The 17,195-nt window shown below is 32.1% G+C and overlaps 1 protein-coding gene across 1 annotated transcript in view; it reads right to left on the bottom strand.

The window, feature by feature from the left end:
- The window catches only part of LOC129231049 (TBC1 domain family member 2A-like), a 105,815-nt gene that overhangs the window by 7,753 nt on the left and 80,867 nt on the right, over window positions 1-17,195 (bottom strand). Inside the window, exon 3 of the mRNA XM_054865297.1 lies at window positions 9,171-9,246. Coding sequence (XP_054721272.1) covers window positions 9,171-9,246 — 76 coding nt within the window. The remainder of the gene's footprint in view (window positions 1-9,170; window positions 9,247-17,195) is intronic.

Below are 17,195 nucleotides of genomic sequence, written 5' to 3'. Positions count from 1 at the left end.
CCAAGGAGAAATTGGAAAAAAAAGGAAGGAAATACAGCGGCGTAAAATGTTGGAATGATTAAACGCATAAACAGTTTTCAAAATGTCAGTATTTCAAATCTTCCCCGACTCAACAGTGGAATAGAAAGATCATTGGATTTTTAGGAAGAAATAAATGTTTTTTTTTTTAGTTTAACCCTCAAAATGATAAGAACGAAGGAAACTGAAAGTGTTTTAAGTTTTCTGTGACGAGTAGTTACATTGCTTTTAAATTTTGTTCACTACTTTCATTTTTTGAACGAATAAAACAGATTTCCTCTTTTCGAGTTATTTTTGTTGTATATTTGAGTGTGTTTTTTAAAAAACTTCATTTAATAATTTCAATACATGATTACATTATAGTTCTGTATTTGTAAATTCTATTGTTTTTTCTTTTGGTCTTCTTTTTAGTCTTTGACAGATGACATCATTTTTTTTAAATTTACTTTTTACTCATTTACTTATTTATTATTATTATTATTTTCAAATTTTGAGCTAGGGACATTAGACACATTAATTTACCATGTAAATGTGGTTTAGTAAATAGTCCATGCTTTGTTTTAAAATGTGAGCTAAAAATAGTTAACAGTTCAAAGCGGTAGAGTAGTTGGGCACCAAACTCGAAACTGGCAAAACTGGTAAATAAAATAATATTTAAAAGCAAAACTTGGCGAAAAAATAATCGGAATAAGATCGAAAAAATATGGTGCTCTTCATTGCCAACTATTTTCAACAAGTTTTAATGTTTTTTACTGCTAAATAGAAGCAATGAGTAGATATATTGAAGCTTAATGGAGGCATGAAAAGAAATTAGATTATATTAGAAAATGGAACTCATTTCCAAGACCTGCCAATTTTTATCGTAAAGAGGTAAAAAAATAGCTTGGCCTAGTAGATCTTAAAGATTCCATTCAAATCCTGCCAATGCAGAATTCAAGGTGTATCTAAGTATTTTAAACGCTGTGTAAGACCAATTACTCTAAAAAGCTCTTAAAAGTCGATTCAGCATTTTTTTCAAAATGTTAAATTAAAATTTAAAAATTCATTGTGTAAAATGAATTTTTCATTCGAAACCAACTTAAAAAACATTAGTTTTCCACTACTGGGAAAAAAAGCTTGAATAAGAAGTTAAATAAAGAAATGATAACATAAATTTGATATCTTTTCCTTGTTCTCACAATAAATTGCTCATGAAAAAAAGGAGATTCTCGAAATTAGAAACTTTCAGCGATTTTTTCGAAATCATAAACATTAATTTCCACCGTCTTGAAAACACATCCCTTATTATTTTTATGTATTTTTGTTAACTTCAGAGTTATGAAGATAAACATCAACTGTAAAAGAGAAAGGAAAAAAAAACATAAAATAGACAGTTTGGTTTAGAAAAATGCTACCTTAAGTACATAAATTGCAAACATCTTGACGCTTTGGCTTAATAAACACCATGAAATTGTGTCAAAAATATTTTTACTGTCAGCGCATTTATTGATTACAAACTTTTTGAGACTTATTAAAGCAGATGCTTGCATTTATGTCCAACATATATCTGAAGGAGGAAAGAAATACGATGCACGTGGATCAACTGGAATCCGATTTTTCAGTGAAATATTAGAACAGCTATTTTGAGTAAATTCGGAAAGAGCTGTAATATTTCTCTTACGGGTACCTTTTAGTGAGTTATAAGAAAAAGTTGTTCTGTAAAAACGAATTAAAATTTGGAAAGTTAAAAAAGAAATATGATATTTTTTAAATTGATGTATTGAATTGATTATAAATTGCTACTATACAGTTATATTTAAAAACAGTGTAAAACAATATTATAAAAGTTATGAAAGGATTTTTACTATCCTCATACAGTTAAGAGGTTCTTGCGGACGGTTAAAGGGAGTCGGTACCCTATACATTCGTAAGGTTAAATTTTTAAATCAAGGTACTTTTTTTCGCAAAATGTTTAAATTACAGAAACTTTCAGTTTTTAGTGTTTTCAAGAGATATTGGAGAGTCTACTGAAATGAAATTTTAAAGAAATTCATTTCTTGAATAATTTATTCAATTTTAACCAATAGCCACTTTTAAATGAAATAAATGACCGTTTTTAACCATAAAAACAACTGCTTAGGAAAACGTGTGAAAGCTTAAGCAAAAAATTCATTTCAGTATAATTATGAAGGCATAAAATAAGTTGCAAAAATAACATGTAAAGTAGGAAGAAGTTAGAAAATTAAATGAGTTTCTAAAACTGACGTTTTAAGAAAAACAACGTTCAACGTTTGAAAGTAAAAATTTACGCACACTTATAAATACATTCCTGCCCTGTTAATATTTAAATTGAGTTGCTCTTAATATATACAAATATAAATTCCGCTTTGGTTGAAAACTCAGCATTTTTATGTTTCGAATATATAAAACTTAAAAAAAAAAATTTTTAAGGGTGGTTTCAGAGTATCAACTCTCTTTAAGAATATGAATAGCTTGATTTTTTCAGTTTATACTTTAAGGAAAACAAATGAGCTTAGAAAAGATTGTTTTTTAAAAATAATAGAAACTTCTAAAACACATATTAAATTATTGGACCAGTAAATTACATCAGTAATTATGTTATTAAGAAAACATTTTCCTCAAATATATAACTCGTCACTGTCAAACTTTAAGGTCAGTAGAATATTCCGATCACTGGACACATACGAAAAAAACTTATAAGAATACATGGTAGAAATGATTTTCATTAGGTAACGATTATTCAAATTATTTTATTGATTTGAAGCTTCATACATAATATAATAACGTACGATTTTAAACTTAAGATTTAACTTAATGAAAATATTATCTGTCTTTTTATTTCCTTAATTATATAACACTAGAAATGAAAAAAAAATCTATAAATAAATCAAAAAATATTTAAAAATTAATTATAAAAATAGGTAACAATAAATTCACTATCTGATTACAAAAATATAATTATCATTAGTATATTCGGTTTTTTTAACACTTATAATATGCTGCTTTAATACTAATATTACGGAAGGGATATGACAACTGTTCGAATGTGCCTCTACATGTTGCGTTCACAAGTGTCCCATCATCAACTTTAGAACTAACTTGCAAAAAAAGAGAATTCTCAATTTAATATAAAAAACTAAACATTGTCACAAATTTACTTGAATATAATGTTGCAATTATTAAATTTAGTTTAATTGTGAGTTTATAATATATTTTCACGTGAAAATGTCAGTGATAAAATTAAATACAACACCTGCTAAAACAAAGAACTTTTGGCCACAGAAACATAAAATGGATTATGGTTCTAAAAGTTTGGCCAAGAGGTAGAATTGGTACTGCAATTCCTTGAGAATTTTTATAGATTTTCTACTTGAAGTTATCTTAGTAAAACATACCATGTTCATATGTGCCCCGTGTTCACATGTGACCCTCTTTCCTCTACCTCAATTTTGAAACGCTTTACTCTGTGTTTTAGCACGGATAATAGTCCTTCCTTAGCAGTAATGCATTATTGCCACTATCAGTTCCAAATGGAAATCCATTAGTTTACGCACACGACTAAGCGTCGGATTACATAGAGAAACCTGAATGACATCACTTTCAAGGACTTTAGTGAAGGATTTAGATCTATGATTTGACTGAAAATTAGGTTGCAAAATGTTATGCAGGATTTAAATCTAAGGGATAATACTAACAATCAATTAGTTTCTAGATAAAGATACCAATGTCAACAATTTAGATTAGTATAGGCCAGGGCTTCTGAAACTGTGGTCTACGAAAATCTTAGGGGTCCGCTGACCACTAGTAGGGGGTTCACGGCAAACTTCGGAGAAAAAAAATTGAATACCTTTAAACGATGCTTAAATAATGCCAGGCCTTTCAAGCAAAATTTTCACCTTCAAAGCATGGAGTTGCCCTTTGAGTAAGATCCGTTATTTGAATTTTTTCAGGGTGAAGGTTGGACAAATGGTGTATATTCAACACAATGTTTACCGGGAAACAAGAAAAACCACACTTACTTATATGTGAAAACATTAATTCTTCTAAGCCAGGGTGGCAATCTTGCACCCTGACCCCTGATTTCCCTAAAGGACGGGCTTGTTTGAGCATTTCTTCCCGAGATACAATGTTGCAAAATCATAAATAGGTGATTAGGCCGTTTTCTGCTTCGAAAAAAACCACGCAATGTGTCATCATGGAAATATGAATGTTTGATAGACATAACCGCACCTTGAAATGTACCTTTCAGGTAAGTTACCCTAATTTTTAGTTTTGTGTAGAAAATAAAAACTATCAACCGCTCGTTGTAAAAGCAAAGCGTGTTCTTCCTTTTGCCACAACATGCCTATTCAAATCCAGATTTCCAAACTATGAAGCCAAACTAAATTTCGAAGTTGTGCAGGTGCTGAGCCTGATATTTGACTCCTACTATAAAAAACTAAACGCAATCAATTAAAATTATGTGAGCTGTAACAATCTCACACCTCCCAATAATTCGAAGCTCAATTTTGAGTTTTAAATCCCTGTTACCTATCGATCTGCATGTTCAATTTGATTTTTGTACTCCAGAATTTGCAAGTAAAGCTAAGCAAACTAAATTACATAGCTAGTGTTGTTTTCAAATCGCTTTGAATAATAATCCATGCAAGGGGTCTGCTGGCTATAAAGTTTGGGAAGCGCTGGTATTGGCTAGACTTTCATCTTCCGGAATAAATGATACACAGTAGAACTCCAATTTTCCGAACTCCTACTCTCCGAACAGCTGATAATTCGAATTACTTTCAGAATACAAAAAATAATAATAAATTAGACGGTAAAGTTATGCGATTCGTGAAATAATGATTCTGTCGATGCATACTCATTCCGCGAATCTAATAAACCAGTTTACTTTGATCGAGATATTAAGCAAGCAATGACTTCTATGTAAAGTACATTACGTATCGGAAGCTGCTGTACTGACGGACGGTTGTATTGATGGATGTTGCTTCAGAAATTCAGAGAATTAATAGGAGGGATCGAATGGGTGGTTTAACAAGAGCTCCTCCATTCTCTCCAGTTTCTTACGAGGTTTCAAAGCCGGCAAATGAACATGTCAAGTTTTATCACAACTTTTCAATTTTACTTCGGTCTAAGTAAAAAAAAAGTCAATTTTTTTTCTCTTCTGTATTTTTAGTTTGTATTATTAGTTACAGTTGTTTGTATCATGCTTCTTTATGTTTTCAAGCTGCTACTTCTGGTTTTTAATGTCGTGAAACTGTGGTTCCGTCGACGGACAGACTTGCAATATCAAAATGGCGTACATTTGTACCCATGCAAACAGTACCATGAGTAGCACGGACAGATAATTTTTAGTGTTCTTAGGTAAAGTGACTGAAATTTTTATTTAATTTAATTTTAATCATGCACTTCCTGATTGGAATATATTACAGGAATTATTACCTGCTATGTGGCTCTAAAACTGGAACAAATATTTTATTTTGCCCCACATTCCTTCAATATAAGTTTTGTAGTATACATAAATTTGAGTTAAATGAAGGAAAAAAAAAACTATGAGCTAAAATTTTTTTGATATTGACGAAAATTTATGGAGTAATTTTTCGCTTTAATGTTACAACATTTTGACATTAATTTATTCATTAGGAAAAGTTATCTTTGTAGACTTAAATAATAATAAAATTGCTTTTAGAAAACACATCTGTTACGAAAAAATATGAATATTTGAAATGAATATTTAATCTGTAAAGCGAAATTACTCAAAAAAAAATAAATAAATAAATAAATAAAAAAAAAATAAGAAAATGCTGGGCGAAAGATAATTAAAGCAAATATCCAGTGTCGACTATTTTTTTCAAAGCGTATTTATTCCAAAACTACTCAAACGAAATAAAAATATATGGACGCTTTTCTTTAAAAAACACGTAATCCTATGCTTTTATTCGTAAACATTAAATAAATACGCAATATATTTTTAATTATGATAAGGATGTGATATCATTTGCATTAAATGCGTTCGAGCGAGCATTAAGAAGGTGACTTCTTAATTTCTGAGATGATTTTCTGCTCCAGAATAAAATTTAACATACTTTAAAAGTTTTGATACTTTATGAGTAAAAATATTTGTAGTTTATTTGATGAAAAAAAATGTACTCGTTAAAATTGAACAGAGGAGTGAAAAATTAGCATTTTTTGAGAATACGACCAAAACAAAGACAATTGTTTTCGACTCTTTTCTAATAAATATCAATGTAATGTCAAATTCTGGGAAAACATAATTTATCGGAGATTCAAGGAAACAAATAAAACGCCTCTTCTAGCTCTAAGGAGAAGTCGAAAAATTCTCAGATTTGGAATTGTCTAGAAATAGAATGCCATATATTATGCAGCGAAAAATATCTTGGAAAACCTTTATTTTCTATTAATCCTCTAGCTTTTAACGAAAAGGATACGGTTGAATTTTTTTAAAAATGCTACTTTGGGGGGAAAAAAATCCACATGAAAAATTTATGTCACAATTAGAGGAAAAAATAAAGAATTGATACGAAATTGAAGGAACACGCTGAAAAATCTTTGTAATAACACCCAAACATCTAATAATATAGTTGACAGAAGGTGTTTAGAAATAAGTCCTACCTAAGCTTTAGTACATATTTTTATTAAAAAGAAGGTAAAAACTCATTTTTCTTAAATAATGAAATTGGAAAAATAACAAAAACACATTCTCCGCTTACTTTATTCGAAAATATGTCTTTCACCGCGGAGGAAAAATGAAAGAAAAGGACACTTAAAATGTATTTACCAACATGTTTTAGGCATCCTTCCTTACCATCATGTTTAACAACTATCGAGTTTTATTGGGAGCAGTATTTGCATGTTCACAATATCTAATGAACCATCATGTGTCTATTAAAAGTCAATATTTTCCATGAACTTCCTAAAAGTATTCACATGATAGCTTAAGGGTTATTTACAAAAACCAAGATGCATCTTTCAGTGAATAATTAATTCCTCTAAATTATTCAAAAGCCCAATAACTTTAACTTTTATATAGAAGGTATAGCTAAACTAACATACAATATAATTTTCGTAGTATATTAGAAACCATGATATTGATATCTCTCAGCCTCAACAAAATTTACAATCTGAAATATTAAAAGACATTTATCTATCTACATGACGTTATAATACACGTTACGACAACAACCTGGGGTCAATTTCCGTCATTTATTAATGAACACGATAAATCAAACGGTCCCCATTGTTGAAATATTTGACACAGAAACGAGAGTTTGATCACTGCAGTGAAATTCGAGCATTAAATAAATATTAGTTATAATAAATGTGGGCTAAGGAATCATATATTTATAACGATGAATATTTCAGAAGAAACAGCATAACATTTAAGACAAATATATACTTTACGTGAAATACACCGCCAGCTCAAGCATTTCCAACCGAGGAGTGCAGTTTCGTGCTTATTAGCACTCATCAGCCCGGCATAGGAAAATGACTGAGCTGGAGATGGAAAACCTCTTAAGGAAGCCAAGAGTGCGAAACAAACTGGTAGCTAATATAGAATTAGCAGACCAGACGAGTGACCGAAGCAATGGTTCGGTTCAACTCGAAGATTGAACACGAGGCAAGGTAAATTCAGTAAATTACAACCCATTAGCCAGAGCTAAAGCAGAAATACGTGAAATACACCGCCAGCTCAGTCCTCGGCTGGAAATGACTGAGCTGGCAGTGTATTTCACGTATTTCTGCTTTAGCCCTGGCTAATGGGCGGTAATTTACTGAAATATATACTTTGTTTGAAAAGGGTGATCTTTAATCAGTGCGTTGTACCGTCACTGATGTATCGAGTAAAAACGTAGTCCTTCGCTATCGCAAAACACTGCAAAGGTTTAAAATTACAACGAAGTATGGAGAAAGGCTTGCTTAGGATTACAAACAGTAGATGAAGAAGACTAACATAGATATGAGACTAAACTAGGGTTTGTAATGTAATGGTAAAGGTCAAGTATTATATTTTTAGTTGAACTAGTCATATGAATTGGAGAAACATATCTCTATAAAATTGCATGAATATTAAGATTTTTAATCAGTGTGTGTTTTACTACCACTAATGTAAAGTGTGGAAATGTGGCCCCTCTCCAGCAGAACAGTGTAAAGGCCTCAAATTGCAAAAACTTATGCAGATTGGCTTGCATAGGATTATAAATAAGGATTGAACAAGATTAAGATAAACTAAAAAAATCGGAAACGTCACTGATTACTTTAAGGAAATGATTAGGGATTTCAATAGCTTCCACCACTTTCCTGTATAAAAAAAATGCGAAGAAGTTTTTCGAATCGCAACTAGTTCCATGAATTGCCAAATTAATACTGTAGTGAAAAACATTTTTAACAACTGGTGTTAAAATATATTAGGCGTCTTATTAGGTGTTTCTCCTTCAGTTTAATTACGGCCTCGCTGGATTGACCGGATTAACTGAGCTCCAATAAAGGGCGAAATGCAGTCTCCGGATATTGTAGCTTTGCTGGAACTGCTCCGTGCTTGCAATTCTGTCTTAGCTTCGGTCATATTTGCTTTAAGAGCTTTCTTGGTAAATCACGAAGGTGCCAAGCTATTTCTATGTACATATAGAGGTTTTCACTAAAGGTTCCTGAGTTAGTCCAGAAACATGGCTGGCTTTGACTGGGAAGGTTTCTGAACTTTTCAGGAAAATTCCAGGTTAATTGCAGGAAGTTTACTAACTTTTAGCGAGAAACTTTCCTGGTGTTTGCCAGATATGTTATTTTCAGAAATTAGGCACATTAGCTGTCCATTATTTTCCAGAAAAACTTTTTTTTTAGTGAAGAAAAGACACTCAACAAGAGTATGAGACATGATAGAAAAAGTCAAGGGCAAGCAGATTGGTCACATAGCTTGAAAGAGTGACAATATACTTCTACAAAACTGGATAATTAATGTATTAAAATCTGCATTATTGAGAGAACTCTAAGTTTTTTTAAACGTTATTATTATTTTCAGAAGGAAAAGAAAATCACAAAAGCAAAAACTGTTTAGAAGCTTAAAAAACTGCAGGTTGATGCATAAAATTGTTAGAACTTTCTATAAACAGCAGTAGTCTAAATTTATGAGCGTAACTGACCTGTAAAGCAAGTACCCATAGCATCATAGACTCGTGATCTTCTGCAACTAAAGCATGCTCCCTTCCATTTGAGCTGCTAGAGAGTAAGAAAAAATAACGTTAGAAATAGTAGAAAAGTGTCATTACACTATAATTTATACAATAGAAAACTATATAATAAAATAGGTCTTAAGCTGAAAATTTAGCGATAGTAATGTGTTTAGTCAATATGCTATGTGAGGATATTATATAGAGACCTTAACCGTGTCAATGCAAATCGCGCAGTTATATGCACATGTCACTCAGAATAATTACAGGTAATATTCAAAAAGTTTTATGAGCAATCGAGTAATTGTAAAACTTAATGACGCCGAGGATTAGTAATGCTGGTGATATTTAATGCAACTGCCGCCCGCCTTTTCTAGTGGTCAGAGGAGTCTGATTGCGATGGGTAGGTCATGGTTTTGAATCCCGCCTCAGGCATGGATGTACTTTCTCTTCCCTGTCCTTGTCCTTCTTTTGTGTGAATGGGTTGTGCTGTGAATGACTGCCTATCTTTCAAACGGGTCCTATGACATGTGTGTACTGGGGAAGTCGGACTTCTCACCAAATTACGGTACAGCTGCAAAAAAGAAGCAGCGCACCCCAAATCGCCAGCCTAGTTAGCACAAGACAAGAACAACAACATTTAACACAACTTTAACTTATTTGCAGGAATTGTTGTAATTCCATTAAATGTTCTTTGGTTCTAATCTTTGTTTCTAATAGATAAATGCATGTCAAGAGCATTACGATTAATATTTATTTCATGAAGAAACTTAGAAAATCATAATACTTAATGGACAATATACGTTAAGAGAGCATATACTGATAAAAAAAATTACTATTAAATCAAGTTATAAATTTGCAAAACGATTAAGTTAAGGATTTTAAGAAATACCGTTTTCTGAAAATAACTGTAAATCTAACGTTTTTGACTGAAAAAAATAACCACATTCTTTGCGGGACTAAAACTTGTTGCCAGTTTTCTTACATTCGTGAGCAAATAGATTTATAAAAGTTTGAGAAACGTAGTCTAAAAAAATGTTGGTAAAACATTATATATTTTTTTAAAAAAAACGTAACAAACGTTATTGAACAAAGTTTTATAAAAATGTATGAAGAAGTTTTGGAGAGTTTCATTCATAGCTTTGTAAGTATGTATACTACACCACAATTTTCTACTGCAAGTTGTAGATACCTCTACACTGCGTACAGAAGAGGTTTGGTTTCGTTCCCAAAATGTGACTAATTTCAAGATAAGTACCTTCAAAAGAGTGCATTTTAGTGCATGAAAATATTGAAACGGGGTGTCGATATTGCCGTTTCACAACGCCAAAAAATCTTATCTTTTTTTTTAAATTTCGTCAAAAATATTCCTAAATCTATTGTTTCTCTCAAGATCTGTGGTAGCGCAAAAACGTTTATTCGAACTTTTCCTAAAACTGTATCATTAGTACATTTTGCTAGATCGGTTAAGAAATGTCTTCCAAAATAATAGCAAAACATTAATGGATCAAAATTGTTTCAACTACAAATCATATTTCATTACGAAGATAATTAAAGGACAACTTATTGTTTAAAGAATATTTCAAACGTTTTTAATGCAAATGAATATATTTATTCAAATATTGGCTGTTAGTTTTAATAACTGATTCAAATAATCCCGCAAAAGAGTTCTCCCGGTGAAAATAATTTTGTCATTTGAAAGTAGTAGACATTTTTTAAATGCATCTATTTTAATATTAGTAATCTTGAAACCACCAGCTATAAATTTGAAGAAAATGTGCTTTTACTCACAAAAATTTAATTTAGTTCGGAGAAGTTTATTATTTTAATCACTGTAGAATAAATACACTCTCTACTTGCTACTACTACTCTAGAAGAATTCTCAGAAAATACTGAAACCTTCTGTAATTCTTACAAAGCGTATATACCCAACTTTTCCGGGTTCTTCTTTCCAGTACATTGCAGAGTTCAAATTTCTAATCTAATTTCAATTCACTTTCAAGAAAGGAATTTGCACGTTGAACTTGATGATAAGTGTGCTTGTGCTTCATTTGAAACCCGAACAGAGTTTTATTTTGTTATAGTTTGTAAAATTTCTGTTGTCGCAAGAAACGAAGCGAATCAAATAAATAAGTATATATCGGGATTTATTATTAAATGCAAGTTTGAAACACGCATGTTTATCAACAAGATAGTAATTTCGACTAAAGTAAAGTTTGAATAGGATTTTTAAAAAAAAGTTTCAAGGTTTGGAAAAGTGCATATTTTAATTTTAGTTTTCCTTTAAAAGTAGTAGTTTTAGTTAATGTGACTGTGGGAAAGGGGTAGGGGGCGTAAAACAATAAAGGTTTAAAGACAAAACTAAATGATGGTAAGTAATGCTAAAAGTGAGTGTGTTCAAGATGCGTGCACTTAGGCCTTCGGGAATTATGCTGCTATTTTATTGTGCTCTGGCCAATGCAGGTTATTCGGATTCGGATAAGTTATGTCTAATAACAATATTTGTGATACAGGGAGCACTTGTATAAACTACAAAATATAACGACATACAGATTTGTCACTTTCCAGAAATACAATGAAACCTGTGTAAGCTGACCACTTGCGGTGCACTATTTTAATGGTCAACTTAAACAGGTGGTCAATCTATAGAGGTTGAATTATATGATATAGATCTCTTTATGTGCTTGAAAATAGCGGTCAACTTACAAAGGTGGTCAACTTTACAGGTTTTACTGTAATATAATTATTGAAAATTAGAAGAAGCATACATTTATAGACAACATATTGTCGAATACGTCATAAATTTACAAAACCTAAGGTGTCAATCTATCGCAAAAAATGACAATGCCTCTTTGATACGGTGATATAAAATCAAACAGAATGCATTCCATTGTAGAACACGAGCAAACACACACTTCTCTATGCATCACGAATGCTCATCTGATATCTCAAGTTAATAAGCAGTCTCAAGCAGAGTTGACGAAAAATGGCTCAGTAGTTAAACTTGACACATCAATATTCAAAAATCGACAACACTTATTGAAGGTTCGAAAAAAATATTTTAATTTATAGCTGTTAGTTTAAATTTATGTTCAGTGCACTTAAATAACAGATATCGAAAATAGGGAGCATCTCATCCAAAGGGAAATGTCCCATCAAAAAAAGGGGTGACTATCGTCTCATCAAAAACCTTCGTTCATTTACGTTAGTTCTGTGGCGACTGAAGGATTGATTCGAGTTCATGGCAAGGAGCGTCGACGGGCTGCTGCCATTCCAATTTAAATAATTTTAATCACAGGTGTTGTGATAAAAAAAGGAGGGAAATAACTGATGGACATTTTTAAAAGCAAATACTGTTATTCTATTCTTATAGTCTACGTTGACTACTTGATTTTATTTGCAAACAAAGACGCCCAATATTAACATTATTTTTGTCCTTAAAAAATTTGATTTCCAATCTTCCATAAAATATAAATAAAATAGATGTCGAGAGTAGTTTAAATCCCTTATAAAACTCATGAAAGCAGGAAGAAAGAGTTTTTTTTTTGAAAATCAGTTGAGAATTAGTAAATATGATTGATATTCATGGTTGATATCATATTTTTTTTATTTAAGTGCGTAATAAAGGAGATATGTTGGGGGAAAAAGCAAGCCATCTACACTTTGTGACAAAGAGGGGGGGGGGATCCTATATGTTGGAAAAAGTTTGCCATTTTTTATATACAGCCCCTTATAGAAATTACGTTAACCGCCTCTGTGATCAAAATTATAAATGTCAAAAATGTAAAGTAGAATCACTTGATACTCGGACATTGCAAGAGCATTGCAAAAAAAAAAGAAAGAAAAGAAAAGAAAAGAAAATAAGATATAAAAAAAAATGGAACTGAGAATATAGTTTCAGCTTAACATTGATGAGCGAATTAACATATAGCAAAAAGTAAGTAAATAAATAAATAAATAAATAAATGTTTTTTATTGACAAACATTAAATATCAGCCTAAAGGGAACAAACTATTCCGAGTAGTTTATTTTAGCATATAATAAGATACATTGATGATTATCATTCGGAAAATTTCGTAAAAGAAAAATTTGCCTCTAACATATGTTTTTATTTTTATTCTTTTAAAATATTCGATCTTCATCAGCACTCTTGCTGAATTTAAAACTCTAGCAGAAAGCATACAAAAGTGTAGAAACCATAAAAAGTCCAAAATTGTTCTTTCAGCAGGAATTCCTAAAATAATTTATGAAAGATTTTTGAATGTTTGACTGTTACATAAAACTTTGCATTTTTCAGTTGCATGATAGCGTTTTTTGACTGCCTTTTTCTTCCCATATCAAAGGAATCGTTCGAAATATATAAGTGAACTCTGCCTCTATATATCCGTTTAATTTCGAAGATTGATAGCAGAGATTAGAAGGTTTGAAAAATCCCAGGTGTTAGGATTACTCCTGGCCTTGGTCTCAGTGTCGCAATCAAAAGACAGATAAAACGCTTCTCGTGTTGATCCGTGTTATACGATTTCAGATTATAGTCTTTGCTTCAAAGATCATGTTTTAGATAATGGAATGTGTGAACGTGTTTGATTCAATGTTTGTCTTCAATCACTCGATACTAAGGATACAACTGCAACTTTTGGAACGCTTTTACAAAATGACCTGCGTTTAAAATTCAAATATTCGTGATGGTTCAGGTTCATTATCACGGTTGTTCATCAAACTAAGACTACAATTATATTCAGATTGAAAGTTATGCCAAAGTTTTGACATACTGTTAAAGCATATCAGTTTGTTTTTTGAATTAACCAAACTTAAAAAAAACTTTGTTCTGCTTCTTCCAGGTTGATTCTTCCTCGCACGTAATATAGCATATCCTCATATATATAATAGCTGATTCACTGATCGCTCTGACGTCATCAACAATGAAACTTGTGTTATAGCATGATAATTTCATAATATATTTTTGCTAATGCTTGACATGCAGGGAAACACTTTATTTTGACAAGGCTGAACTGAATACTGTAACTTAACTGTTTCACTGGTAAGACTGCAATTTTAAGACAATGAAGAAACGAAAAAGTGGTCAATTAGTTACGCTATCTACTGGAGTTTAGGGTTAATCCACTGGAGTTAGGGTAAAAAATTCAACGAACAAAACATCACCAAACAGGCAATTGCTTCGTTTAAACGTAGAAGCAATTCTCGACCGGCAATTAGCACGGGCGATTTTCTAGTGTGAGAATACCAGATGTTTTTTTTTTCTTTTTTACGGGGGGGGGGGGGAGCAACATCCCAATTAAAAACTTAATATCAATGTTCTTGAGAAAATTGATTTCTGGCTGTAAAATTACTGGAAAAACTTTAAAACTTGAAAATCAATAAGTGGACAGAATTTACCTTCTGAAGAAATGGTTGGTCTCAACAGTCATTTGCAGTCAACTGTTGGTCAGGCATGTCGAAAGCCCTGCAGATTGAAGGCAACCAAACTTGAAAACGTTACATGCCTCTTGGCTAATTTATTGAATTTCATCACAGGCCAAGCAGGGGAAAATGGGAATGAACTTGTTGCTCGTGTATTGTCCGTTTTTTCACGAGAAGGCACTCGACTCCTCCTTCGTCACGTGGTATCCGATGATTCTGTTTCACTGTTATCGGCAGAAGGTATATTCGGATCATAGCATTTTGTTGTAAAAGCAGCAGGTTTTAAAATGTAAGAACAACTAAAATGACAGCAGACAAATGAAGCAAGTAATGTAAAAGACAATAAGACTTTTTTTGTACATGAAAATGCACGCCCATGTTAAGGCTGCGTGGTTGTCTCCTTTAGAAGCGCGTGGATTGCTTATCGATTATCCCCGCGTAAAATGGAACTCTGCGTTCGAGGAGGGGTGGCAAAGTGCCTTCTCGTGAAAAACGGACAATAGATGATAGCATAACATTTAGTTTAAATCAATAAATCTTTACAATTTCACGTAATAAACCTCATGAGGATCAACTTGTGAAACGCAAAATTACGTAATTGATTACTTTAAAGGTTTAAAAGCTTCATTTCATTGCTGAAGTAAAATGGCTGGAAAACAAACCTTTGATGTTACCCGATTTCCAAACTTAGCATTAAAGAGAATGGTATGCAAGATTTTGAACCAGTTCTCAGATATTAGTTTCCTTTTATGACATAACCACTACGTCTTAATATAGTTAACCTCTACGACAAGAGCAAATGTTTTTTGCTTCTTTATTTTCATGGTTTTATTCTTATTGATTTTAATATTATTGACATCATTCCATTGGAAGTTTACTGTTTGCAACATCGGGCCTTTAAAAAATTGTTTGATTTACCAAATAAAGGTACAGGCGTCCCTCGTATATTACGATACTTCTACAACACGGTTTCGATATTACACGGTATCAAATTCGCGATTAGTATAACACGGTTTCGATATTACACGGTACGAAACTTGAATTTAATACTTCATGGCTTTGATATAACTCGAATCTTATATTTATAAAAGATGAAATTTCATTTTTGTTTAATACATTCTGTTAATGGTTGATAACTCTAACAGGTTTTTACTTTGTTTCTATGAAACTTGGTTTTGATATAACACGGTACACATCCCTTGATTTACATCATTTATAAGTCTCGTATAACACGGTTTCGTTATAACACGGAACACGATTTCGATATGACACGATACATCTTAACCTGATTTTTCTCATGCACATACATTATTAGTGTTAAAATCAATAAAAATGTTATTTTTAAAATGTCTCGTATAGCACGGTTTTGATACTATACGGAACGAATTATCCGTGTTATACGAGGGACGCCTGAATTTATTAAATTTGGAGTCTAATAGACAGTTACAAAACTTCCGAAACTTAATTCACTTTCATTTTCATCTAAACTAAGATATAATACCTAAGTAATGTCTCACAATCGGTATCAAGACTTTAAACAATACACATGAGTCGGTTCTCTCTACCAATGCAAGGAAAGACAGATTCACAAAAGGGGGAAACTTCATTTTACACGAGCCTTAAAGTCTCTAGTGTATTTCAGAATTGTTTCTCTGAACAACTTGCAATCTAGATGATTAGCTCCACTCGGGCATTTGGTCCTTTTAATCTACATTCTTACTTAATTACACACAAAGGAATGAAATTAAGCGAAGACAATATGAGCCAAAGATTTCTCTGCTTTCAACTATTTAAGTAGTTTCAGCTTTATCTAGCGCAACATTCACTTCTTTTAGAAAGAAGAATTTATTCTTTGCCCCTCCCCCCCCCCCCTTTTTTTGAATGTGAGATATAACACCCACACATCAGAAGGTTGCACGCCCCTCTGCGTTTTTCCTAATATGTATATACCTTTAATTGTATCTATTTTTAGATCTAAATGTTGTGGAATAAATAGTTTAAATTAGATAACGTCTACTATAACTTTAACCAAATGTGAAAACACTTCCATTTGTCTCTACTCCACGGGTAAAACGGAACATGCCGAAGTGAATGAAATTTCGTTTTCGTTTTCTAACAAAAAGTTACAAAGTCAAATTCTGCATCCGTAGTCTAGATTGAGGAAGTTTTTGATGCAAGGTATTTATTTTTAAATCTATCAGTTAATCCTAGAGGTGGACGGATCTAAAGTAAAAACCTTGAAATATATTCTGCAATTACCCCGACTAACCATCCTAGCTACGAGTTTGTTTGGCTCTCTTGGTTCCTTTAAGACGCCTCCAGCCCAGTTACTTCCTATTCCTGGCTGATGAGTGCTAAAAAGCACGGAACTGCAGTCCTCGATTGGAATAAGTGATCTGGGGATGTATTTCTGCCTTATCCCTGGCTTAGGGCGGTAACTTACTGCAAAATACCTGCTTTGCTTTCAATCTTTGGGTTGAACTGCATCATTGTTGCGGTCACTCGTCTGGTTTGTTGATTCTACATTACCTACCAGTTTGTTTGTCTCAATTGGCTTTTTTAAGATGTTTTCCACAT

The sequence above is a fragment of the Uloborus diversus genome, chromosome 10 (genome assembly GCF_026930045.1).
Source record: "Uloborus diversus isolate 005 chromosome 10, Udiv.v.3.1, whole genome shotgun sequence".
In the NCBI taxonomy this organism is placed as follows: domain Eukaryota; kingdom Metazoa; phylum Arthropoda; class Arachnida; order Araneae; family Uloboridae; genus Uloborus; species Uloborus diversus.
The sequence above is the reverse complement of the archived record's forward strand: the minus strand, read 5'-3'. Positions and strand labels throughout refer to the sequence as shown.